Source organism: Pristiophorus japonicus, chromosome 18 (genome assembly GCF_044704955.1).
Source record: "Pristiophorus japonicus isolate sPriJap1 chromosome 18, sPriJap1.hap1, whole genome shotgun sequence".
Lineage (NCBI taxonomy): Eukaryota > Metazoa > Chordata > Chondrichthyes > Pristiophoridae > Pristiophorus > Pristiophorus japonicus.
Genome location: NC_091994.1, coordinates 64,801,659 through 64,827,522, shown reverse-complemented (window position 1 = coordinate 64,827,522; position 25,864 = coordinate 64,801,659). Strand labels below are relative to the sequence as shown.

The window sequence follows — 25,864 nt, the reverse complement described above, 5'->3', positions numbered from 1 at the left end:
CCTCTTCATTATCAACCACACAGCCAATTTTAATGCCATCTGCAAACGTTTTAATCATACCCCCTATATTCAAATCTAGATCATTGATGTATACCACAAAAAGCAAGGGACCCAGTATTGAGCCCTGCGGAATCCCACTGGAAACATCCTTCCAGTCACAAAAACATCCATCAACCATTACCCTTTGCTTCCTACCTCCAAGCCAATTTTGGATTCAACTTGCCACTTTGCCCTATATTCCATGGGCTTTTACCTTTGTGACCAGTCTGTCTTATCAAAAGCTTTGCTAAAGTCCATATACACTACGTCTTCGCACTACCTTCATCGACCCACCTGGTTACCTCCTCGAAAAATTCAATCAGGTTAACAAATCCGTGCTGACGGCCCCCAATTAATCCTTGCCTTTCTAAATGTAGATTTATCCTGTCCTTCAAGATTTTTTCCAATAATTTTCCCACTGAGGTTAGGTTGACAGGCCTGTAATTACTCAGCCTATCCCTTTCTCCCTTCTTAAACAAGGGTACCACATAAGCAGTCCTCCAGCAACATGCCTTCATCCAAAGAGGACTGGAAAATGATGGCCAAAGCCTCTACTAGTTCCTCTCTTGCTTCGTTCATCAGCCTGGGATGCATGTCATCCAGGCCTGGGGACTTACCACTTTCAAAGCTGCCAAACTCCCCAATACCTCCTCTCTCACTATGCTTATTTCATCCAGAATTTAACACTCCTCCTCAATAGCTGTATCTACATTGCCTCTTTCCTTTGTGAAAACAGACGCAAAGTATTCATTAAGAAGCATACCCACATCTTCCACCTCCACACAAATTACCCTCATGGTCTCTAATAGGCCCTACCCTTCCTTTAGCTTTCCTCTTGCTATTAATATATTTATAGAACATCTTTGGGTTTTCCTTGATTTTACTTGCCAAGAATTGTTCATGCTCTCTTAGCATTCCTAATATCCTTTTTAATTTCACCTCTGTACTTCCTATATTCCTCCAGAGATTCTACAATATTTAGCCATCGGTATATGACATAAGCTTCCCTTTTTTTCTTTATCCTCTCCTGTAAGTCCCTAGATCATCTAGCGGGCTCTAGTAATAAAAGGAACAATCACACTATTAGGTGCAATCTACAGGAGGTGGAGGAAGAAATATGCAGACAAATGAGGGAAATGCGTAAAAAACAGAATAATCATGGGGGATTTCAATGACCCTCATTCGACAGAAGAGGTTGGTAAAGGGGATAAAGGAATGGCGTTCATACAATATGTGCAGGACTCCCTTCTAACCCAATATGTAAAAAGCCCAAGGGAGGATTTGCTATTGGATCTAGTAATGGGAAATTAACCAGAGCAGATATGAGAAAAGTAGGGGAACATCTAGGCAATAGTGACCATAATATAACACGCTTTATGATAATTGAGAACTTGTATTTATATAGCACCTTTAACGTAATAAAACATCCCAAGACGCTTCACAGGAATGTTTTAAGACAAAACAAATAAATTTGACACCGAGCCATACAAGAAATTATTATATCAGATGACCAAAAGCTTGGTCAAAAAGGTAGGTCTTAAGGAGAATCTTAAAGGAGGAAAGAGAGGTTTAGGGAGGGAGTTCCAGAGCTTGGGGCCCAGGCAGCTGAAGGCACGGGCACCAATGGTTGAGCAGTTATAATCAGGGATGCTCAAGCAGGACATAAGTAGGGTAATAGATTGAAGAAAAGCTATTTTGAGGGGCTGCGAATAGAACTTGAGAAAATAAAATGGGCAACAATATTGGCAGAAAATGATGTAGAACAGCAGTGGGAAACATTTAAAATGATGTTCAGAGTGCAGGAACAATATATTCCACTAAAAGGAAAGAGCAAACTAAATACTAATGAGACTCCATGGATGAATAAAGCTATAAGGGAACAATTGAGGGCAAGGATACAAAAATATTAGGAGAAAAGTCAAAACAATTAGGAAGGCAAAGAGGAATTATGAAATTAAATTATCAAGAAACAAAATAGTAAAATATTTTACAGGCACGTCAATAAAAAAAGGAAGGTTGGGATAGGAATAGGGCCATTAAAGGATAGACAGGATAATACAAGTAATGATAGAGAGATGGCAGAAACATTAATTATTTTGCTTCAGTATTTACCCGGGGGATAGAACAGGTGGATATGACATTGGACAATGAGATTAATAATCAGATAAAGTACATTTAAAATAAAGAGGGGATATATTAAATAAACTAATCGAACTCAGAGGATAAACCCCCTGGTCCGGATGGATTGCATCCACGTAATTCAAAGGAATCTAGGGAAGAGATAGCAGAGGCAATACTGCACAGATTTCATAATTCCTTAGAAAAAGGTGTAGTGCCAGAGGACTGGCGGATAGCTAACGTAATACCTATATTTAAGAAGGGGGATAGAACAGGTCCAGGGAATTATAGATCAGTGAGCTTAACATTGGTTGTAGGAAAAATAATGGAATCCCGACTAAAGGAGAAAATACAAGAACATCGAGAAACCAAAAATATAATGAATAGTCAGCATGTATTTCAAAAGGGAAAGTCTTGCTTGCCCAACCCAATTGAATGTTTTGAAGAGGTAACAGAGAGAGTAGACAAATGTAATGCAATAGATGTAATTTATCTAGATTTTCAAAAGGCCTTCAATAAGGTACCCCCATAATAGACCGATGAACAAGTTCAGAGAATGTGGAGTCATGGGTCAAGTAGCAGAATGGATAGCGAGGTGGCTTCAAGACAGAAAGCAGAGAGTAGGGGTAAAGGTAGCTATTCACGGTGGCAGAAGGTGGGTAGTGGTGTTCCACAAGGATCAGTGCTGGGACCACTGTTGTTCACAATTTATATCAACGATTTGGACTGTAGAATCAAAAACACAATTTCTAAATTTGTGGATGACGCCAAATTTTGGGCGTTAGTCAATATTGAGGTGGGTGCAACAAATTACAGGACTTGCAGAATGGCCATATAATTGGCAAATGAAGTTCAACACAGGTAAATGTGAGGTATTACATTTTGGTGGGAAGAATAGGGAGGTCACTTATTACTGGGAGGGTGCGAGTCTGGGTGGGGTAGAGGATCAGAGGGATCTCGGAGTACAAATACACAAATCACTAAAAGTTGCGACAGGCCATAAAAAGCAAACCAAGCGCTAGGGTTTATTTCTAGAGGGAAAGAATTAAAAAGTAGGGAAGTTATGCCACATCTGTATCGAACCTTGATTAAACCACACAGAGTACTGCATACAGTCTGGTTGCCATATTATAAAATGGATATAGAGGCACTGGAGAGGGTGCAGAGAAGATTTACAAGGATGACACCAGAAATGCGAAGGTATACATATCAGGAAAGGATGAACAGGCTGGGTCTCTTTTCTCTTGAAAAAGAGCTGTGAGGTGACCTAATAGAGGTCTTTAAAATTATGGAAGGTTTTGATAGAGTAGATAGAGAGAGAATGTTTCCAATTGTGGGGAAGAGCATAACTAGAGGCCTTCAATATAAGATAGTCACTAAGAAATCCAGTAGGGAATTCAGAAGAAACTTCTTTACCCAGAGAGTGGTGAGAGTGGTTGAAGCAAATAGTATCGATGCATTTAAGGGGAGGCTAGACAAGCATAAGAGAGAGAAGGGAATAGAGGGTTACGCTGATAGATTTAGATGAGGAAAGACAGGAGGAGGCTCGAGTGGAGCATGAACGCCAGCATGGACTGGTTGGGCCAAATGGCCTGTTGCTGTGTCATATATCCGATGTAATCTCAGTGCAGAGGTGGAACAGCAGAAAAAATATTTTGCTGATTTAACATGAAAAGCTTAATAAATCTTACAGAAATCATTACATTTAGATGTAAATCAATATTTTTATTCATTTTGTACATTAAGAAAAATTCAGCATCGTTCTCACAGACTAGGTTTTGAAAACAACAAATCACTTCTAAACGTGCAATACTGTCTAGAATTCAGTCCATTGTGTGATTTGTTTCCATCTTTTCTGAGCTTTTTTCCCCTCTGATGCAGCTGAAATATTCTAAAATAACCCACAAAAAGGGCCATGGTGAAAACTCCATTGATATGAATTGATCACAATGACCAAACATGCTATAACAACGGCCACTGTTTGCAATGAGCATTTAATGTGAGCCAGCTATCATTACTGTGGAAACTAGAATATAATAAAAAAACAAAATTAGCAAGTTGCTGTTGCCAGATTCCTTGCCCCCTTCATTATGAAGGATATTTATTTCTTATTTTTTTCAAAAATAAACTTATATTTAAAATGCCTTAACTTATTTCAAGGCTAGTGAGAATATTTTGCAAGGTTGTAATATAAATTAATCCTCACACCGCCAAACTATTGGTTACACAATCTCACAACACCTTTCTTAGCAGTCCTTAGTTTTATTCCATTGCAAAAATAAAATCACCATTTCTGCTATGGAACAGGATAAAGAATCAAAATCCCAGTGGCCTTTGACTGAGGAAACATTGAGGGTGTAAGGATATTTTAATAGTTCAGGCGATCTCTCCCTTTAAGTTATATCTGGTTTGACAAGGTTAATGGAGGAGACAGATGCAATTGCATTACTTTGTCCAATGATAACACTTTTGGTTCAGATAGTTGAAAGGCTGCATAAACTTACAACTCTAGTTATAATTGCCTGTCACAATTAAATATCATTCCATGACATCATTACAGACCTGACTTTTTGATTAGTCTTCTAGCATCACATCTAATAGCACCCACTTCATGGCTTGTAAATTTAGTCGACACCATTAAGTTTATTAACTTAACATCTTAAATAAGACTTTCCAACTCAGATTATTTAACCATTTGAGTACTGAATGGGGTATCTAGCTTTCAAATTGTGCACGCATTTGATATAAATCGTCTAAGAGTGACAAATGGCAGTACAGAAGGAATGAAGCATTGAAGGCTTAGTTAGTGAAACTGGTTTTGAGAAAACCGTTAGACAAGCTAGGTCAGCCAAGTAACGTCAATAGGTCAACACAGCTCTCCTATTACATCAACCTTTCTCAATGCAAATGGCAGATCAGCAGTCCTGCAGTGATCCATTTCCACTTCTGACACTCTATTCTCACCACCTCGATGGCTCACATAGTGAAGGATTAAGGATTGTGTCTGCTGAAACCTGGATATAAAAATGCCAAAATGCTGTTCCTTTTCAAACTCATCTTTCAGAAAGAAGATAAATCAAACTCTGAGGAAGAAAGTTCTTTATCCCACTTGATGTCATCAATCCAAATTACCAAGCTTCCTTCATCTCATTGCAGCACCTAGTTCCTTAAAAAAAAGTGTCCTCATCTTGGAAAATCTGTCCAGATGGTGATTAACCTCCTTTTATAAAGAGGTACTCCTGCCCTTCACATCCCTGAACTCTGCCACCTTGTCTGGTTACATTGGTGTATCTGAGAATATTGTTTCATTTTACTTTCTCTTTCTGGTGACCCTGTAAGGTTGAAACTGAGGAATCCTAGTTCATTCCAAATTGTTTCATCTAATACCCGGGATTAGCCTATCCAGCTATCCCTAGTCATTCTAATCTGGGGCATTATATTAGTCTACTGTGTATTCAAAAATGCAATTTATTTAAATTTGCAGATATTAAGCTTCACTTTTCCTTTTCTAGTGCATTGCATTTCGACATCATGCCCAATATGATTAACTCATCCACTCTTACTCCCTCATCCACAGTACATTGAGCATGTACAATTTTGAAGTGATATATTGCTTTACAATGGCTTTGTCAGACCAAATCTATAGCCCTGTCAACAGTTCCGGGTACCACATCATAAAGTAAACCTGCACGGGGAAGGCTCGGGATGAGGAAAGTAGGACAAGCTTAGGTTCCAGTCAGATAGAAGCGAAGGGGCGAGGGCTCATGGAATGTTAAATGATACACATAAATTATAAAGCAAGCTCGGAACATTAAATCACATTTAAATTAGTGAAAAGTAAATTTACAACAAATATATCAGGAAGATCTTTACTCAAAGTGTGAGAAATGTTTGGAATAATCTGGCAGTTCTGTAAACACAAAAATATTAAGGAGACTGAAAACATGCTGTGATGGGGCGTTAGGGCACCAGAGGGATGAGCCTTACGGGCTAGATTACCTCTGCTTATCCTTAACCTTTCTATGCTCTTCAGAACCAGTTCATAATTTAACCAGTTTAGCTGGGTTTACCCAGACAACTAAATGTAGCTTTCAGAAGCGGATGGTCCTTCCATGTTAAGAACACAAATGGGATCCATATACAATGACCAATGAACAGAGAGACACATACTTCATTTCATCACTCAGTTGCATTTCACTCCATACAATCCAACAGTTAGAGCTAAAACTAATCTGAATTGTCGCTCATTGTTTGCCGCCTTTGGAATGAACATTACGACTCTAGAAAGCAACATTTGATCACCACTTTACACAGATACATGCAAATTAAATCCCAAGCCTTCACATTAGCTAGCCTTACATTAAAGCATTTAAAATGCTATTCAGAGCAATTAACAGCACCTTTTTATGAATATACTGGCAGGTAATTGAAGGAAAGTATAAATGTTTGGCAGGATAAAGATGCAAACCAACATTCTATAATAAGTAACCCTGGAGTGAATTCTGTCTCGCTCTATCAAGTGTCCAGTCCTGTAATGAAATTCACATTCAATCTGGAGTAGAAATTGACTTCTACAGGATTACTTCCAATTGAAATCAGAATCTGATCAAATCGAAAGGATCTGTACTGGGAATATGTTCCTTTTCTAAGTAATGGGATGCAGGTATCAATGTACGTGTAATGAATCTGTACAGGATGTCTGGAAATGTAACTATCGCCGAACATGGATCCAAAGCAGGTAAGTACAGGGTGTCTATTTCACTCATGCAGACAACAGGTCGATTCCTCTTCATTTTACTGCTTGGATGCAAAATAGTAAAGAAATGCAGCCATATATAGGACTGATCTGTTAAAACTGGTTTTGAAGAACTAAGAGATAAATTGGTGATTCATCAATAACAGTTTGGATATGCCCTTTCGTTTACTCAGTGGACAAGTTGTAAATATTACTCCGAAATCTCTTGTACTTTGTACAAACTTTGCCACACTTTCCGGCAGCCATAGACTGCGGTGGAGTCGTGATCTTTAAAGCGGCGTAAAGATTGGTGCAAACGTGATCCCTGTTTTGTACCGCTTTTATAAACAAGCCATGGGAAATAACACAAGCTATCCTGAATAATCCAGTCATGTTTGTATACTGTTCAAATTGATCTGGTTAATTAGGAAAATGAATACCCGTATTCTTTATTCTGCCCTTGTTCTGCTCTATCTGCGGCAGATACACTCTAGAATACACTTGTCATCATCATAGGCAGTCCCTCGGAATCAAGGAAGACTTGCTTCCACTCTTAAAATGAGTCCTTAGGTGTCTGAACGGTCCAGTACGAGAACCACAGTCCCCGTCACAGGTGGGACAGATAGTCGTATGGCTTGTATACGCGTACACTTGCATGGCTGCGATATCAGAGGGCAGCCCGTGCCCAAGGGCCCACACAGTAATGATCGGCAGGGTATTCAACGCACCTTTCCAGCAGATGACCTGGCTCATTAGCCCCCTCCCTACCACGGGAATACCAAAACCAATTTAGCGGCTTCCCCCCACTGTGCTGAGTGACCTTAGCATGGACTATTGATCAAACCTCGAGCCAGCCTGGCCTGTAAGGTTCAGCATTCATTCAGCCATCAGGAAACCTCTCCACACACCTCAGCTATTGTTTAAGGAACTGTGATGGTATGATAGGAATGCAGTACTAGATTAAAAGGGATCACTGCAGCTTCAGTTCATCAACTTCCTTTGTAATAAAGGCTTATGTGTCATGACAAACATTCAGGAGTTAGTAGATATATGTATTGATTTAAGTTTCTAAACTTATATTAAAATTGTTGTTGAAACAAAATGCTCAAATAAGATCTAAAGTTGATATTAGATTGTAAAGAAAAATGTTCTCTTCATATTACTGGAAGCCTTGGGTTGTGTGTTTAGAACGTTATCTATTTATAAACTCTGTTTTTCATGGGGTCTCTCCACAGATGAGTGTCACAGTCCCATCTAGCAAGTCATCCACATTCAGAGCCACAATTTCATGCGGTCCTGAGGAACAGTTTTGGGAATCGGGCAACGCCACGAACACCTGTGCTCCCACACCGCTGACATGAGTCTCCTCCAGGGATATGACTTGTTCGGCAGCAGTCATTTGTTCGGATGCTTGAATAACCTAAAGTTAAAAAATAAAGTACCCAGCATGACAAACTCAATACAGTAATATAGAACGGAAAGCAAATTACTGTGGACACTGGAAATCAAAACCAAAAACAGATGATGTTACAGATGAACAGTTTATGAGAAACAGAGAACTGCTACAACTGTACAGGGTATTGGTGAGACCACCCCTGGAGTACTGCGTACAGTTTTGGTCTCCTTATTTAAGGAGGGATATACTTGCATTGGAGGCAGTTCAGAGAAGGTTCACTCGGTTGAATTCCTGAGATGAAGGGGTTAACTTATAAAGAAAGGTTGAGCAGGTTTGGCCTCTACTCATTGGAGTTTAGAAGAATGAGAGGTTATCTTTATAAGATTCTGAGGGGGCTTGACAGGGTAGATGCAGAGAGGATGCTTCCTCTCGTGGGTGAATCTAAAACTTGGGGGCATAGTTTCAGAATAAGGGGTCGCCCATTTAGAACTGAGAGGAGAAGGAATTTCTTCTTTCAGAGGGTTGTAAATCTGTGGAATTCTCTGCCCCAGAGAGCTGTGGAGACTGGGTCATTGAATATATTTAAGGTGGAGATAGACAGATTTTTGAATGATAAGGGAGTCAAGGGTAATGGGGATCAGGTAGGGAAGTGGAGCTGAACCCATGATCAGATCAGCTATGATCTTATTGAATGGCGGAGCAGGCTCGAGGGGCCAAATGGCCGCATCCTGCTCCTATTTCTTATGTTCTAATCAAGCTGTCCATCTGTAACATCACCCAGTTCTGATGAAGGGCCATGGATCTGAAACATTCACCCTGCCTTCCTCTCTCCACAGATGCTGCCTGATTTGCTGAGTGTTTCCAACACTTTGTTTTTATTTCAAAACTATATTAAACTGGTTCAACATTTGCACGTAAAATTTAAGATGCCCAGATTTGTTGTTCAACTGACCCTTCCTCTCGCTCTCCAAATTTTTCCATGAACTTTGCCCAAAACCTCAATTTATTTCTTGCATCTTACTTTGCAATATCCCCAAACACACCCACACCAATGTAACATGAAGCGAAGGGTGGTGTGGATGGATGTTTTTCGGACTGGTCGGTGGTTTGCAGTGGTGTCCCACCCCACTTCCAAGTTTTACGTCCATTGCTCTTTTCAATTTTTATAAACGACCTAGACTTGTGCAGGGAGCAGCATTATAAATTTTGCTGATGATACAATACTTGGCAAAGTAGTAGTGTTGAGCATAATTATAGGCTTCAGAAAGACAGAATAGAGAAATGGGCAGAAGCTTGGCAGATGGAGTTCAATGCAGAGAAGTGTGAAGTGTTATATTTTAGGAGGATTAATTTGGAAAGACAGTCTCCTATAAATGGCATGATAAATGTAGATGAGCAGAGAAACCTTGGTGTCCATATACACAAACCCTTAAAAGTAGCGGGGCAAGTTGATAAGGTGGTTAAAAAAGCATTTGGGTTAATTGGGTTTATAAATAGAGGAATAGAATAGAAAAGCAAAGAGATCAAACTCGAACTTTATAAATTACTGGTTAGGCCTCAGCTGGAGTATTGTGGACAATTCTGGGCACCACACCAAGAAAGATGTAAAGGCTTTAGAAAGGGCACAGAGGGGGTTTACCAGGATGTTACCACAAAATTGGCTTGGAGGAAGGAAGCAAAGGGTAATGGTTGATGGATGTTTTTGTGACTGGAAGGATGTTTCCAGTGGATTTCCGCAGGGCTCACTACTGGGACCCTTGCTTTTTGTGGTATATATCAACGATTTAGATTTGAATATAGGGAGTATGATTAAGAAGTTTACAGACGACACTAAAATTGGCTGTGTGGTTGATAATGAAGAGGTAAGTCATGGGCTGCAGGAGGATATCAATCTACTGGTCAGGTGGGCAGAGCAGTGGCAAATGGAATTTAATTCAGAGAAGTGTGAGGTGATGCACTTTGGGGAGGGCTAATAAGGAAAGGGTATACACATTAAGTGGTAGGCCACTTAATAGTATAGATGAACAAAGGGACCTTGGAGTGCTTGTCCATAGATCCCTGAAAGTTGCAGGCCAGGTGGATAAGGCGGTTAAGAAGGCATACGGAATGCTTGCCTTTATTGGCCGAGGCTTAGAATATAAGAGCAGGGTGGTTATGCTTAAATTGTATAATACTTTGGTTCGGCCACAGCTGGAGTATTGCGTGCAGTTTCGCCGTATTATAGGAAGGACGTGATTGCACTAGAGAGGGTGCAGAGGAGATTTACTAGGATGCTGTCTCTAATGGAGAATCTTAGTTATGAGGACAGATTGGATAGGCTGGGTTTGTTCTCATTGGAACAGAGGTGGTTGAGAGGAGACCTCATTGAGGTGTACAAAATAGAGGGGCCTGGTCATAGTGGATAGTAAGGATCTATTTCCATTGGTGGAGGGGTCTATTACAAGGGGGCATAGTTTTAAGGTGGTTGGTGGGAGGTTTAGAGGGGATTTGAGGGGGGGCTTCTTTACAGAGGGTTGTGGGGATCTGGAACTCGTTGCCTGGAAGAGTGGTGGATGCAGAAACCCTCACCGCTTTAAAAGATGGTTGGATGGGCACTTAAAGTGCAGTAACCTGCAGGGTTACGGACCTAGAGCTGGTAATTGGGATTAGACTGGATGACCTTTTGTTGGACGGAGCAGATATAATGGTAAGTACTGCAGGGAATAGAATACGGCCAGGATGATCTCCTGGACTAGTTTCGATCGCCTGGATGGGTCGGAGAGGAATTTTCCCAGATTTTTTCTCTTAAATTGGCCTGGGTTTTTATCTGGTTTTTGCCTCTCCCAGGAGATCACATGGGTCCAGTTGGGGTGGAGTGTCGAATGTTTCAGTATCCGGGGTGTCGCAGTTATGTGAGGCGGACTTGTTGGGCTGGGTGCTCTTTGCCTTTCCGTCATTGTTCATAGATTTATATGTAACCTTCAGGGCTGTTGACCGAGGGCTGTGCGGCCCTTTGTCGGTCGGCGCGGACACGATGGGCCAGAATGGCCCCCTTCTGCGCTGTAAATTTCTGTTTCTACGTTTCTATGTGGGAAGTTCAGTTATGAGGAGAGGTTGGAAAAGTTAGGACTGTTCTCCTTGGAACAGAAAAGGTTAAGAGTTGATCTAATAGAGGATTTCAAGATGATGAGAGGTTTGATAGAGAAATATTATTCCCTCTGGCGAGTGGCTCAATAACCAGAGGTCAAAGATATAAAATAATTGGCAAAAGATCTCGAGGGATGATGAGGAGAAATGTTTTCACTCAGAGTTATCAGGATCTGGGACGCTCGGAGGTGGTGGTGGGAGCTGACTCCATCAATAATTGTAAAGGGGAGTTGGTCGGGGACTGGAGGATGAGGAACTCTCAGGGTTACGGACAGGAAGCGGGATGTGGGACTGAGCACGACTGCTCTCTCACAGAGCCAGCACTGGCACGCCGGGCCGAATGGCCTCCTGCTGGCTGTAAGTTTCTAAGATGCTACGATTACAAACTCCCACACCATCCTTGCTCTGGTGCGTGTGAACGAGGCTGTGATCCGTACCATGTTATCTGCTAATTGCCTTGCACCCGGCCTGAGAAATGCCCTTCGCTCCACAAGTGACAGGACAGTGTGTGTCGCCCAGTTTTCCTTCCTACTCAAACTCAACTCCCAAGAAGAAAAAATACATTTAAAGTCAGCAGAAATTGTTCGTGTTGCCTCCATTACAGCCAATGACAGAGGTGGGTCTATGATTTAGTAGGAGACCAATTTGTGAAGATTCCAGTCCTCCTCCTGCTTTGTATATTAGCATTTTGCCTGATTCCAAAATAAATCCCATTCAAGAGTCTTAAATACAAGCAGCATGATGGCATGCATAATGTTACATATCTATGCACTGCAGGATTCCAATGAAATCGGCTTTGAATAATTGGTGTAATAGCACTTTCATTAAATAACAGACTGGCACTGTACATAGTTTAGATTTATAAATGATAACCTGCTTTGAATATAAAACATTCCATAAAACCTGTTGGCAATGAAAGAAAACAAGTTCTTCAGCGTATTCTAGGGATGTGTTCCTTCCCTCCACAGAGAATAATATTTCTCCCTTGATAGTCTGCCCTTCAATATACTGAGCACTGTACGCAATGGGGGCCTTGACTCATGCCTCACTGCCAGAGGCAGTTACCACTGATGAATGCTTGCACCGCCTGTGTGTGCCGAGGTATGAAGTAGGAGGGAGGAAAGAAAAGGCGACCACAAAAGGAACTTGGGAATCAGTGGAGCCTGGCGGGATGAGCACAAAGTGTTTGGTTGACTATCGTATTTAATACGCGGTGTGGCGGATTATTGAGGTTCCTTAGCAGTAGTCTCCTCTGCACCCAAGAATGCTCCCTGTTTTGCAGCCATAGCCCGCTAGTTACAGAGGTGGTGTTAGATGCAGCTACAAGCCACCATCTTAACCACAGTCTTGTGCTGTTGAGCAGAACCTCTGCTGAGTAGAACATCAGTTGATGACCAGGAACGTATGAAACAAGTTTGCAGAATTGGAAACAGGTATTGGAGGAAAAGTACAAAGTAATTTGAATGGCACAAGACCTGGTCAAAGCAGGAAACGGACTGATTAAAATGCTAGATTACCGAGTTTATAGAAGGGGCAGTACAACTAGGCAGCTTTTGGAAAGGGAATATGCATGAGAGATGGCACTGCTTCAAATAAATGATATTGCTTGGCTGAAGCACTGAGAATAGCGTGAACTGAGGTTAGGGTTATTAAAGGAACGAGAGTACTACATAGTACTTCTGACAAGGAAAGCTTGTAAAAAGAATGTTAATCATGGGGAAATAAGATGAAACATTGAGGGGAAATGACTCTTCCCATAACTTCAATTATGTTGGGATTTGGAATGCACTGCCTGATAGATGGTGGGTACAGATTCAATAGGAGCCTTCAAAACGGAATTGGATAAATACTGGAGAAAAAATTGCAGGAATATGGGGAAAGAGCAGGGGAGTGGGACTAACTGGAGTGCTCTTCGAAAGAGCCAGCGCAGACTGCATGGGCCGAATGGCCTCCTTCTGTGCTGTACTGTTCTATTCTATGATTCTATGTGGAAGGATTAGAGAAGCTGGGATTGTTCTCCTTAGAGGAGGTTAGGGAAGATTTAACAGAGGTGCTTAAAATTATATGGGGTTATGAGTAGATAGGGAGAAACTTTTTTCACTGGCAGATGAGTCAGTAACCAGAGGACACAGGTTTAAGGTAATTGGCAAAAAATCCAAGGGAAACGAGGAGAATTTGTTTTACGCAGCGAGTTACGATCTGGAATGCACTGCCTGAAAGATTTCATCGTAACTTTCAAAAGGGAATTGAATATATAGTTGAAAAGGAAAAGTTTGCAGGTCTATGGTGAAAGAGCGAGGGAGTGGGACTAATTGGATCGCTCTTTCAAAGAGCCGGCACAGGCACGATGGGCCGAATGGCCTCCTTCTGCGCCGTGGGATTCTATGAATGCATGCTCCCTGAGATGGAGCAGGAGTAGGCCATCAGTCAAATTTATCAAACAGCCATCATGGTCTGAGGCCATTTCTGGATTTCATCTTTGGTAATGACCCGGCTAATGCCCTTAATGTAGAAGCAGTGGATCATTCAGGATCCAGTGATCATTATATCAATAGATTTCAAGGAAATGCAAAAACTAGACTGGTATAAATGAAAGAGACTTTAACAGAGCTGATGTCAAGGAGATGGGTTAAAAAGTTCATTAGAACATATTAGTTGGGATATGTACAGCAGAAAAGTAGGGAGTATTTAAGGAACTGTTAAGACATTCAAAATTCATTCTAGCAAATCAAAAGTAATTAAAGGACAATGCAAGTTAACTTGGTTAACTGGGGATTTAAATATAAGTATTAGGGGTAGGTAGAAAGATTTAAAAATATTGAAGGGACCTGGTAGGCAGAGGAATTTAGTACATTATGGAAGACAGGTAAAAGGTTAAAATACAGTAGCCAAAAGAAACATTGAGGAATATAGCAGTGTGTAAAAAGGCAGTTGTCCACATACATTAGAGAGGAAAATAGACCAATTAAACAATTAATATTGCAACACCCAATAGAACATTTTTGCCAGCCCCAATACCTGCCTGAACATTTACCATTTGGGCCGCTTCCTGAACATCTGTGAACAGTATTCCAGCATGCTTGTTCCTCTGATGTTCTTCCAAGTCCTCCTGGGAGTTGTATGGTTGTCCACAATCCCCACACAAAAAGGTGGTTTGCTGAGTTAAATGTTCTGTGCTCAAATGATGATGCAAAACTCCTGGAAATCTGAACGTCGACGTGCATAACGAACATTTAAATGGATGGATTCCTAATAAGAAAATTCCACATTTACTGCAAGTCTGTTGAAACACTGAGCACAAGTCAATACGCAGCAAATTAAATTCTGTCTACTTGTTAAATGTTTCCCTGCAAGGAAACACATCTGTAGTACAGTGAAGGTGAAATATAACAGCCACTGTAAAACAGAGTTAGTGAACTTATGATGTAACTAGTTCAACAGTATGTGCCATTCTAATGACATTAAACCACATTTGCACCACACGTTTTATAGTCCAAACAACAGCTTTATTAATTCCATCAGATAAAGACCTGACGAGGACACACTCAGGTTAGAATTGTAGATTATTCAGCCACATTCCAGCCCCACAACTCCCACAACCCCCCCCCCCCGAAGATGTCAGCACTCCTCTAATTATGCGCTCTTGAGCATCCCTGATTACAATCGCTCAACCATCGGTGGCCATGCCTTTTGTTGTCTAGGCCCAAAACTCTGGAACTCCCTGCCTAAACCTCTCCACCTCTCTTTCCTCCTTCAAGACGCTCCTTAAAAAAGGAGGGAGAGAGAAAACAGGGAATTATAGACCGGTCAGCCTGACCTCAGTAGTGGGTAAAATGATGGAATCAATTATTAAGGATGTCATAGCAGTGCATCTGGAAAATGGTGACATGATAGGTCCAAGTCAGCATGGATTTGTGAAAGGGAAATCATGCTTGACAAATCTTCTGGAATTTTTTGAGGATGTTTCCAGTAAAGTGGACAAAGGAGAACCAGTTGATGTGGTATATTTGGACTTTCAGAAGGCTTTCGACAAGGTCCCACACAAGAGATTAATGTGCAAAGTTAAAGCACATGGGATTGGGGGTAGTGTGCTGACGTGGATTGAGAACTGGTTGTCAGACAGGAAGCAAAGAGTAGGAGTAAACGGGTACTTTTCAGAATGGCAGGCAGTGACTAGTGGAGTGCCGCAAGGTTCTGTGCTGGGGCCCCAGCTGTTTACATTGTACATTAATGATTTAGACGAGGGGATTAAATGCAGTATCTCCAAATTTGCGGATGATACTAAGTTGGGTGGCAGTGTGAGCTGCGAGGAGGATGCTATTAGGCTGCAGAGTGACTTGGATAGGTTAGGTGAGTGGGCAAATGCATGGCAGATGAAGTATAATGTGGATAAATGTGAGGTTATCCACTTTGGTGGTAAAAACAGAGAGACAGACTATTATCTGAATGGTGACAGATTAGGAAAAGGGAAGGTGCAACGAGACCTGGGTGTCATGGTACATCAGTCATTGAAGGTTGGCATGCAGGTACAGCAGGCGGTTAAGAAAGCAAATGGCATGTTGGCCTTCATAGCGAGGGGATTTGAATACAGGGGCAGGGAGGTGTTGCTACAGTTGTACAGGGCCTTGGTGAGGCCACACCTGGAGTATTGTGTACAGTTTTGGTCTCCTAACTTGAGGAAGGACATTCTTGCTATTGAGGGAGTGCAGCGAAGGTTCACCAGACTGATTCCCGGGATGGCGGGACTGACCTATCAAGAAAGATTGGATCAATTGGGCTTGTATTCACTGGAGTTCAGAAGAATGAGAGGGGACCTCATAGAAACGTTTAAAATTCTGACGGGTTTAGACAGGTTAGATGCAGAAAGAATGTTCCCAATGTTGGGGAAGTCCAGAACCAGGGGTCACAGTCTGAGGATAAGGGGTAAGCCATTTAGGACCGAGATGAGGAGAAACATCTTCACCCAGAGAGTGGTGAACCTGTGGAATTCTCTACCACAGAAAGTAGTTGAGGCCAATTCACTAAATATATTCAAAAGGGAGTTAGATGAAGTCCTTACTACTCGGGGGATCAAGGGTTATGACGAGAAAGCAGGAAGGGGGTACTGAAGTTTCATGTTCAGCCATGAACTCATTGAATGGCGGTGCAGGCTAGAAGGGCTGAATGGCCTGCTCCTGCACCTATTTTCTATGTTTCTATGTTTCTATGTTAAAATCTACCTCTTTGACCAAGCTTATGGTCACCTGCGCTAATTTCTACTTATGCGGCTGGGTGTCAAATTTTTATCTCATAATACTCTCCCCCCACCGCCCCCTCACTTTCATTTGATACATAGTGTAGGCTTCTCATGCCTTCCGTTCGCTTTCCACAGCTCCCCGCCCCGGAGGATTCTTTTGAAGCTGTGCCCCGAGCCCGAGTCCGGGCGAGGGACCGATTCTGCCGGTAGGCTCTCCGACCCTTGAGCCTGGTTTGGAGACGTTCGGTGGTGGCGTGTCAGTTTTAAAAAATGAAAACTCAAAGAATTCCATTAAACTTCCATTTCCTGCATTTTAAGTTTTAAAGATTTAAGTTTGATTCTGGATATTTGTGTGTTCTTGACTCCCTCCAAAACTTTGCATAAAATCAATGGCGTCTTTCTGTGCCGATTTTTAAAATGTGCATTGGTTTCTCTTAAGGTTTTTCGGGAGTGCTCACATTCGCTGACCTGGAGAAATTTAAATTGGCCAAACTTACATAATTGTGAAAAACTGGCGCAGACATCAGGTTACACCCACTATGACGCGAAAAAATACTAACCTAAAAAAATTGTAACTAACTGAGTTACGCTGGCGCACAAAGATTGGGGAAACTTGGATTTTTAAAATTTAGGCCAAAAAGTCCCATTATTTTACCGTGTACTTTTTCTTTAGTGATTGTTTTAAGATCCTCCCTCTCATTTGCCCCTTGATTATCCATTATCAGGATGTTTTTAGTATCTTCTACCGTGAAGACCGATACAAAATATTTGTTCAAAGTCTCTGCCATTTCCCCGTGTTCCATCATTAATTCCCTGGTCTCATCCTCTAAGGAACCAACATTTACTTTAGCCACTCTCTTCTTTATATACCTGTAGAAACTCTTACTATCTGTTTTTATATTTCTTGCTAGTTTACTTTCATAATCTATCTTCCCTCTATTATTTTTTTTAGTCATTCCTTGCTAGTTTTTAAAAGTTTCCCAATCCTTTTGGGATATCATCTTTTATTTCCTTAGTTAGCCACGAACGATATATTCCTTCTCATTGGAATATATTTTTGTTGAGAGTTATGAAATATCTCTTTAAATGTCTACCACTGCTCATCAACCGTCTTACACTTTAATCTATTTTCCCAGTCCATTTTGGCCAACTCTGCTTTCATATTTTTGTAGTCTCCTTTATTTAAGCTTCGGACTCTGGTTTGAGATTCAACTTTCTCACCCTCCAACTGAATTTGAAATTCAACCATACGATGAGAATCCTTTACTAGATGATCATTTATTAATCCTGTCTCATTACACAGTACCAGATCTAAGACAGCCTGCTCCCTGGTTGGTTCCGCAACGTACCGTTCAAGGAAACTGTCCCGGATACACTCTATGAACTCTTGCTCAAGGCTACCTTGGCCAATTTGATTTGTCCAATCAATATAAAGATTAAAATTGCCCATGATTATTGCCGTTCCTTTTTTACAAATATCCCTGAATATTTAGTTCCCAGCCTTGGTCACCTTGCAATCACGTCTCTGTAATAGCTATCATATCCATTTATATCTATTTGTGCCGTCAACTCATCTATTTTGTTACGAATACTGCATGTATTCAGATAGAGATTTTAATTTTGTTTTTTTTAACCATTTTTCCCTGCTTTGACCCCAATTTCTGATGCACTCTTATGTTTATACATTCTGTCCCTTCCTGTCACGCTCTGGTTATAATTCCCCCCATCGCTACCCTGCTCTATTGCCTTCTCTTTGCCTTCATCAGTTTCCCCCCCCCAAAGTATAATTATTACATTTCCTACATTACAACAGTGACTATACTTCAAAAATATTTCATTGGCTGTAAACGCTTTGGGACATCCTGAGGTTGTGAAAGGTGCTATAGAAATGCAAGTCTTTCTTTTGCCCAGTGCAAAACCTTCTTTATCAATATCCCTTTGCAGCTTCATTTGGTTCTCAATCATTTAATACACCTCCTATTTTTGTATCATCTGCAAATTTGAACACCACTCTCTCTAGCCCTATATCCAAATTATTGTTGTGCACAGTGAGCCCAGAAGTGGTCCCAGAACAGGACCCTAAGGGACACTGGACCACTAAGACACTGCCCTTAAATCCTGCTCTCTCTATCCTCCCTCCTAATCAGTTTTAATCAAATTTGTTTTAGATAGAGTTCAATTAGAAAGCAGCAAGGATTCAAGAAGATAGGGTTCCAATTACTGAGTAGAGACTCACAGAGCTGAACTTATTTTCATTGGAAAAAAAAATTAATGAGGCGACATAATCTGTATCTCAAAATGCTAAGGAACACAGATGATGTAGATGCTATTTGACTTTACTTTCAGCACTGAACTCGAGGAAAGGTTTAAAATTAACAAGTGGGTCAAAACGTTTCAGGAAACCACCCCCACATATTATAGATATGTAAAAGACTCCAAGCAAAAGCAGTTGATGCTGACATAATCAGCTCCTTTAAAAATAGAGCGCTAAATAAATGTCTGTCTGGGAATGGAGTTGGGAGAGATTCCTGTGCATTGGTAACAGGGAATGTTGGCCAGCGCAAGTGGAATGATTGGCAGATATTGTGGATTTCTGCTCATTAACTTTAATGAGCAGTGCTTATTTGGAATTTTGTTTCAGAAGATTAAAGAGGTGCGGTAGACTTTATGACGGGTAGATTTAGGTCATCTGTAGAAAGTACAGGCTTGGTGATCAAAGGTCCTTTTTCTAATCCTAAGCTTCCTGGTGTCGTCGTGTGTCCAAACATATGTAGAGCTGGCTCACACACACTGAGAGTCCTCCTGTTCTTAGGTTCACGGAATGGAGAGTGAGGAGGGGAAAAATCACTGGAAGTAATTGCAATGTCAATGTTCCTGATGAATGCACTGACAGCCACACAGCTAGCTTGCACTTTCTATTAAGAAGCTGTTTGCACTTACGTGCTTATCATGTGCCAAGTAAAGGTTTCGATGCCACCTGAAAGTTAATAGTACTGAAGTTGAGGTAAGAAACCTTAAGGAAGAACTGTTGACTGCTCAAAAGAGGAATTCAAGTTATGCTGCTCCCTCAAAGTTTTAGGCAGTTCATACTGGCTAAAGTGAAAGCCACTGGTACTAAATATCGATAGCATCTCTGCTGCCTCATAAACCAAAACGATTACAGAACCGCTCCAAAGATGAATAGTTTCTTTGAAAAGTAGTCAGCATGACATCCAAAGCTGAGGCCTTGGTGCCATACTCTGTTTGAAGCCTGCGTGACATGTCACACACAAGGCTGTACAACTCACTAAATGTTAGCATCAAGTGTTGCAAAGCCAGAAGATCAGAATCTTCTTTGAAGTATCTGGTGAAAAGGTGGGTACATGAGGTTGATGCCTGAATAAGGAATGAATTTGTTGGCTGTAACAGCCTTTTTCTGTTCCTCAAGGTTTTCCAAGTTACCAACTCCGTATCAATGTCAGAGTTGCTCAAGAACTAATTCTGAACCTTGGATGACCTCCACTTTGTAGTGAGTCAGTGCGAGCCCCGGAACTAAGGCAGATAGATGTTCTAGCAGAGCTAACAAAGGATAGCAGTCAAGTCAACAGACTCAATGTGAAGTTCCTGGAATTTCTCTCGAGAAGCAATTTGCTGCTTTAGGATATGTTTTCACATTGTGAGATGGCTTTTCTAAGATTCAAGCAGTTACTGCATGTAACCATGCCCTGACAAGAGGAAAAACAGACACGCAGAATAGCTTTCAAAAGCAGGATACTCCTGTCCTCAGGGAGTACCTTTATCCTGGAAATATTGTGTTCCTTTCAAAGAAGAAGGATGATCAAATAAGCTTCACCATGACAATGCCATTAACATGGGAGGCTACAACAGGGAGGTTGAACTTGGCAGCGTGACAATAATGGATGCTGGGAGTGTGCTTTTTACAGGGTGTCGAACATCTCATTATCTTGGTACCAGCTTTGGCACTCAAAATATCTGCTACTCTCCTCACTGGAAATTTGTGTTTATTCTACGGTTATGTTTGGAGAAAGAAAATGAAGAATCTATATAAAAAAACAAGCTAGTATTCCTATTTTGTGACCGAATTGGCCCATGTGAACTGTGTCGTATGCCTTTACTTAGATGCTTATTCTTCTGGTGATCTGATGTGATTCCACAGACCAATCATGCCGCCCCTGGAAGCAGTGCTTGGCACCATCCCACCAGACATCTTGCAATTTATTTTTGTCTTATTTTGATTTGGTTCCTATATTATTATTAAAATTTCCACACGTACCTTGTTCTGTATGCAGGCTTCCTACTATTCACCCTTAGTCCAACCTTCAGCACCACACACCAGACCTCAACCAGAGTTCCAGTCGTAACTTCAGCCTTGCACTGCACCTGCCAGCCCAACGTGTTGCTCCCACACAACCCAGGGTATTTTTTTTACAATAAGATGCAGCTTAGAGCCTCCTCTCTGATTCACTGCACCCACACTAACCCAAGTTATTTTTACCATGCTTTTTCTCCACTCTCCCCAATCACTGGTTCCGTACTAGGTAGATCTCACCTGGGGCCTGGCATATCAGCCCAGCTTACAGCATCTTGGATAACTTGTGGGCTCCAAATCAACCCCATGTGTCTATATTAATGTACATTGTAAATATATACATGCTCAAAAAATCATAAATGTACATATTTATACAACTCTACAACAACTACTTGCATTTATATAGCATCTTTAACGTAGTAAAAAAAATCCCAAGGCACTTCACAGAAGCGTTAACAAAATTTGACTTCAAGCCACATATAAAGATATTAGGACAGGTAACCAAAAACTTGGTAAAAGAGGTAGGTTTTAAGTAATAAGCATCTCAAAGGAGAGAGAGAGTTAGAGATGTGGAGAGATTTAGAGAATGAATTCCAGAGCTTAGGACCTAGGCGGCTGAAGGCACGGCTGCCAGGGGAGCGATGAAAATCAGGGATGTGCAAGAGGGCAGAATTAGAGGCACGCAGAGATCTCGGAGGGTTGTATTATAATTCCAATTTTTATATATAATGCATGTATGCATATTCTATTTCATGTCATCTGTTGTGTATGTTTCTTGTGATGCACATGTGATACACATTTGCTTACTTATGTAACTACCAAACATTCAGAGATTTATTTGCTTAGCGATTCTGGTAAAGCAAGGGGCACAGTTTACCCATCAAACTGGGTGAGGAGCACACTACTTTCCTATCCACGTGCACCGCCACAGGAGACCCACATGTACTGACTGAAGATTGTAACATTTGCAATCTGGAGCAAAACAATTCAAATCGGTACAGCGTTGTGAATTACCAAGCAGATTTTACAGTAATCAGAAACTGTAATGAAGTGCATGCAACAGCTTAATTTTACACGAGACATAAAACATCAGGCTAAAATATCACAATGTCGCACTGCAATAAATAGCATGACCAGCAATACAAACACGTTCAAAGATCCAAAAATCTAACATCAGCACACTTGCCCCTTTATGGAAGATCCAAATGGGTTAACTCTACCCAGGTTACAGCTTCACATACCTGAGTGTTTGGACTTCATGTGTATGTGCAACAATGCTTGTGTGGCAAAGGTGTCTTTACAGTTCTCACACTCCAACATCTTGATATCTGAAAGAATAACATGTAATAGTTCGTCAACAGAAAAGGCTGGTGGTGTTCGAATTAAATGTTAATGACTGATATTATAGTTCATGTTTCTACCATTGATGCATTCTATACTGAACGCAGTTTAATATTAATTGGTAGTTTAAGAGTTAATGGGCGGGGTTTTCCACTTCTGCCATCACTAGTCTGCGACTTTCCGCCCACTGCCTTTAATGATGGGAAAATCACGGGTTGGCGAGAGCAGGAGTGGGAAACCACGGCCCAATGTTTACCACTTTTTAAACAAGAGAATTGTGTGCAGGGTAACAACTGATCTGGGCGGAATTTGCACTCTTCCAATATTGTCAGTCAGTCAGGACATGTTGGACAAATGACAGTGAGATACCTTCAGTAGGCTTCACCACGGGGCCAGAATAGGGCTAGGATTCAAATCACTGACATTTTGAAAATAGCACGTGGTGTTCCGAACAATTACACCTACATTTATGCTGCAAGTACATTTGTAATATTTACAAAATAATGAAAGGTAATTCGTATTCCAGCTCACACAACTTGCCTCTCGTCAAGCAGTTTGCAGACTGCCGTTAATCGTTGCCCTGGAAGAGTTTACTTCACTCCCTGCAGTTGCTGCAGAAGCAGGGTGATAAATAGGGGTGAAGAGCAGGGAAGAAGCTACAACGGAAAATAAATTGAATGTATTGCGCTTTACAGTCGAGAGTATCACTTATGGTATAATTATATTAAAATCTACACTGGAAAAAAATCCGGATTCAAACTGCAAAGTCATACTTTGATTGATACTAAAGTCCAAGAAGATCAAGATAAAGGAGGTTGCTTCCCCTCCAAGTTCCCCCTCACTTTGTACTTCCTCCCCTGGGCTCCAGCAGCCCCCAGTAACTGACCCAAATGCTATTCTGCTCAAGTCTACAGTGTGTGATGACAAGTTATTCAACCATGAAGTTGTTGCAGCTGCACCCTAACATATCCTTATTGGCCATCAATTGCACACACTGCTTCAACCAAGAGCAGGAATTACTTTTCTGCCACCTCACCCAGTGTATTCAGACCTGCGATTGCAAACCCCCATTCCTAAATCAACACTGCCTTGACTGACACCAGACCAGGGATCAAACGTAGGGCTTTCCTCCTTTGTGTAGCCCAATACCTGACCATGCACTGAGATTTAGTAACGTTGCAACAACCAGAAAAAAGAAGTTACCTGAATGGTCAGACTTCATGTGCTTATTCAGAGCGGTTATGCTGCCAAAGGACTTCTCACATGCTGAGCACACCAGAGAGGTAAACTTTGGAGAGCGGTGATTTTGTGCAGCAAAGATATCGGGGTGGTGCGTACGATTATGATACCACAGTCCAGACAGTTGCTGCATAAAAGATCAGGGAAAAGGACCAGGATGAGAAAAGGCAGCCTGGCCTATCACAGCTTAATATTCTAGGGTTCCAGACCAGTCTTTAATTTTACACTTACCTAGTTAGTTATTCAAATATTTATCTTGTTCATAATGAAATTTGATTAAAATCTATACTGGGAAGTAATCTAATTCCACACCGTGAAGGAATGTAAACTACAGCCCAGGAGACCAGTGAAGAGATCCCATTCTTCCTTCCTGAATTTTCTTTGCTCCTTTCTTGGCCACTGACTTGGCAATTGCAGCATTGTGGAACCTGCAATACTGCAGGTAACTCGCACTTATCACAAGTACTGGATAAAGAATCAATCGTGCAACAACCATGTTCTAACTCTGAATCATGCTGTACATTAAACTCACCTCAGCTCAGCCACCTAGAATCATAGAAACATAGAATGATACAGTACACAACATAAGAAATAAGAATTAGGAGCAGTAGGCTATATAGCCCTTCGAGCCTGCTCCGCCATTCAATAAGAATGTGGCTGATCTTCGACCTCAACTCCATTTTCCTGCCCAATACCCATATCCCTTGATTCCCCTAGAGTCCAAAAATCTATTTATCTCAGCCTTGAATATACTGAACGACTGAGCATCCACAGCCCTTTGAAGTAGAAAATTCCAAGCATTCCAAGCCTCTGAGTGAAGAAATTCCTCCTCATCCCTGTCTTAAATGGCCGACCCCTTATCCTGAGACTGTGACCTCTGGTTCTAGACACTCCAGCCCAGGGGGGAAAACAACCTCTCAGTATCTACCCTGTCAATCCCCCTCAGAATCTTATGTTTCAATGAGGTAACCTCTCATTCTTCTTAACTCGAGAGTATAGACACAATCTACTCAATCTCTCCTCATAGGACAACCCTCTCAACCCACAGAAGGAGGCCACTCGACCTATCGTTCATTGGTTTATATGTAACCTTCAGGGCGGCTGACCGAGGGCCATGTGGCTCTGTCGGCCGGCGTGTACACAATGGGCTGAAATAGCCGCCTCCTGCGCTGTGGATTTCTATGTTTCTATCGTGCCTGTGTCGGCTCCTTGATAGAGCTTTCCATTTAATCTCCCCTGCTCTTTCCCCATAGCCCTGCAGAGTGTTTTCCCTTCAAGTGTTTAATCCAATTCCCTTCTGAATGTTACGATTGAATCGGCTTCCATCACCCTTCCAGTCAGTGCGTTCCCGATCATAACTCACTGCGTAAAAAAAAAAATGCTTCCTCTGGTTCTTTTGCCAATCATCTTAAATCTGTGTCCTCTGGTTACCAACACTTCTGCCACTGGAAACAGTTTCTTCTTATTAACCCTGTCAAATCCCTTAGTGATTTTGAACACCTCTATTAAATCTCCCCTTAACCTTCTCTGCAGTCTGGTTTATCCCTGGTACCATTCTAGAAAATCTCTTCTGGACCCGCCCCAAGGCCTTGACATCCTTCCTAAAGTGCGGTGCCCAGAATTGGACACAACACTGCAGCTGAGGCCTAAACACGGATTTATAAATGTTTAGCACAATTTCCTTGCTTTTGTATTCTACCCCTTTATTAATAAAGCCAAGGATCCCATATGCTTCATTAATAGCCTTCTCAACTTGACCTGCCACCTTAAAGAATGTGTGTACTCTCTCAGTTCCTGCACCATCTTTAAAATTGTACCATTTGGGTCATATACTATAAATGGCACCATTTTGAAAAGTGTAGATGAGCAGAAACCTTGGTGCCCATATCCACTCATCCTTAAAGGTGGCAGGGTGAGTTGATAAGGTGGTTAAAAAGCATATAGTTTACTTGGGTTTATAAATAGAGGCATTGAATAGAAAAGCAAAGAGATCATGATAGAACTTTATAAATCACTGGTTAGGCCTCAGCAGGAGTATTGTGGACAATTCCAGGCATCACATTTCAGAAGAGATGTAAAGGCCTTAGAAAGGGTACAGAGAAGTTAAACCCGGATGTTACCGGGGATGAGGGGCTTCAGTTATGAGGAGAGGTTGGAAAAGTTAGGACTGTTCTCCTTGGAACAGAGAAGGTTAAGAGTTGACTTAGAGGTTTTCAAGATGGTGAGAAGATTTGATGGAGTAGCTAAAGAACAATTATTCCCTCTGGCGAGTGGGTCAATAACTAGAGATCATGGCAAAGACCCAGAGGGACGAGGAGGAGAAAT

The 25,864-nt window shown here is 41.4% G+C and overlaps 1 protein-coding gene across 3 annotated transcripts in view; it reads right to left on the bottom strand.

The window, feature by feature from the left end:
- Nucleotides 1-3,861: 3,861 nt before the first annotated feature.
- zbtb40 (zinc finger and BTB domain containing 40) overlaps nt 3,862-25,864 on the bottom strand; it is a 94,380-nt gene continuing 72,377 nt past the window's right edge. For 2 of the 3 annotated variants that reach the window (XM_070860108.1, XM_070860106.1), the window contains exons 15-18: nt 23,504-23,666; nt 22,201-22,287; nt 14,449-14,663; nt 3,862-8,312 (exon numbers count right to left, since the gene is read on the bottom strand). In XM_070860108.1, coding sequence (XP_070716209.1) covers nt 8,109-8,312; nt 14,449-14,663; nt 22,201-22,287; nt 23,504-23,666 — 669 coding nt within the window. In that variant the 3' untranslated portion in view covers nt 3,862-8,108. Of the gene's footprint in view, nt 8,313-14,448; nt 14,664-22,200; nt 22,288-22,840; nt 22,957-23,503; nt 23,667-25,864 lie in introns of those variants that run through there. The other variant, XM_070860107.1, reaches the window with a different exon arrangement.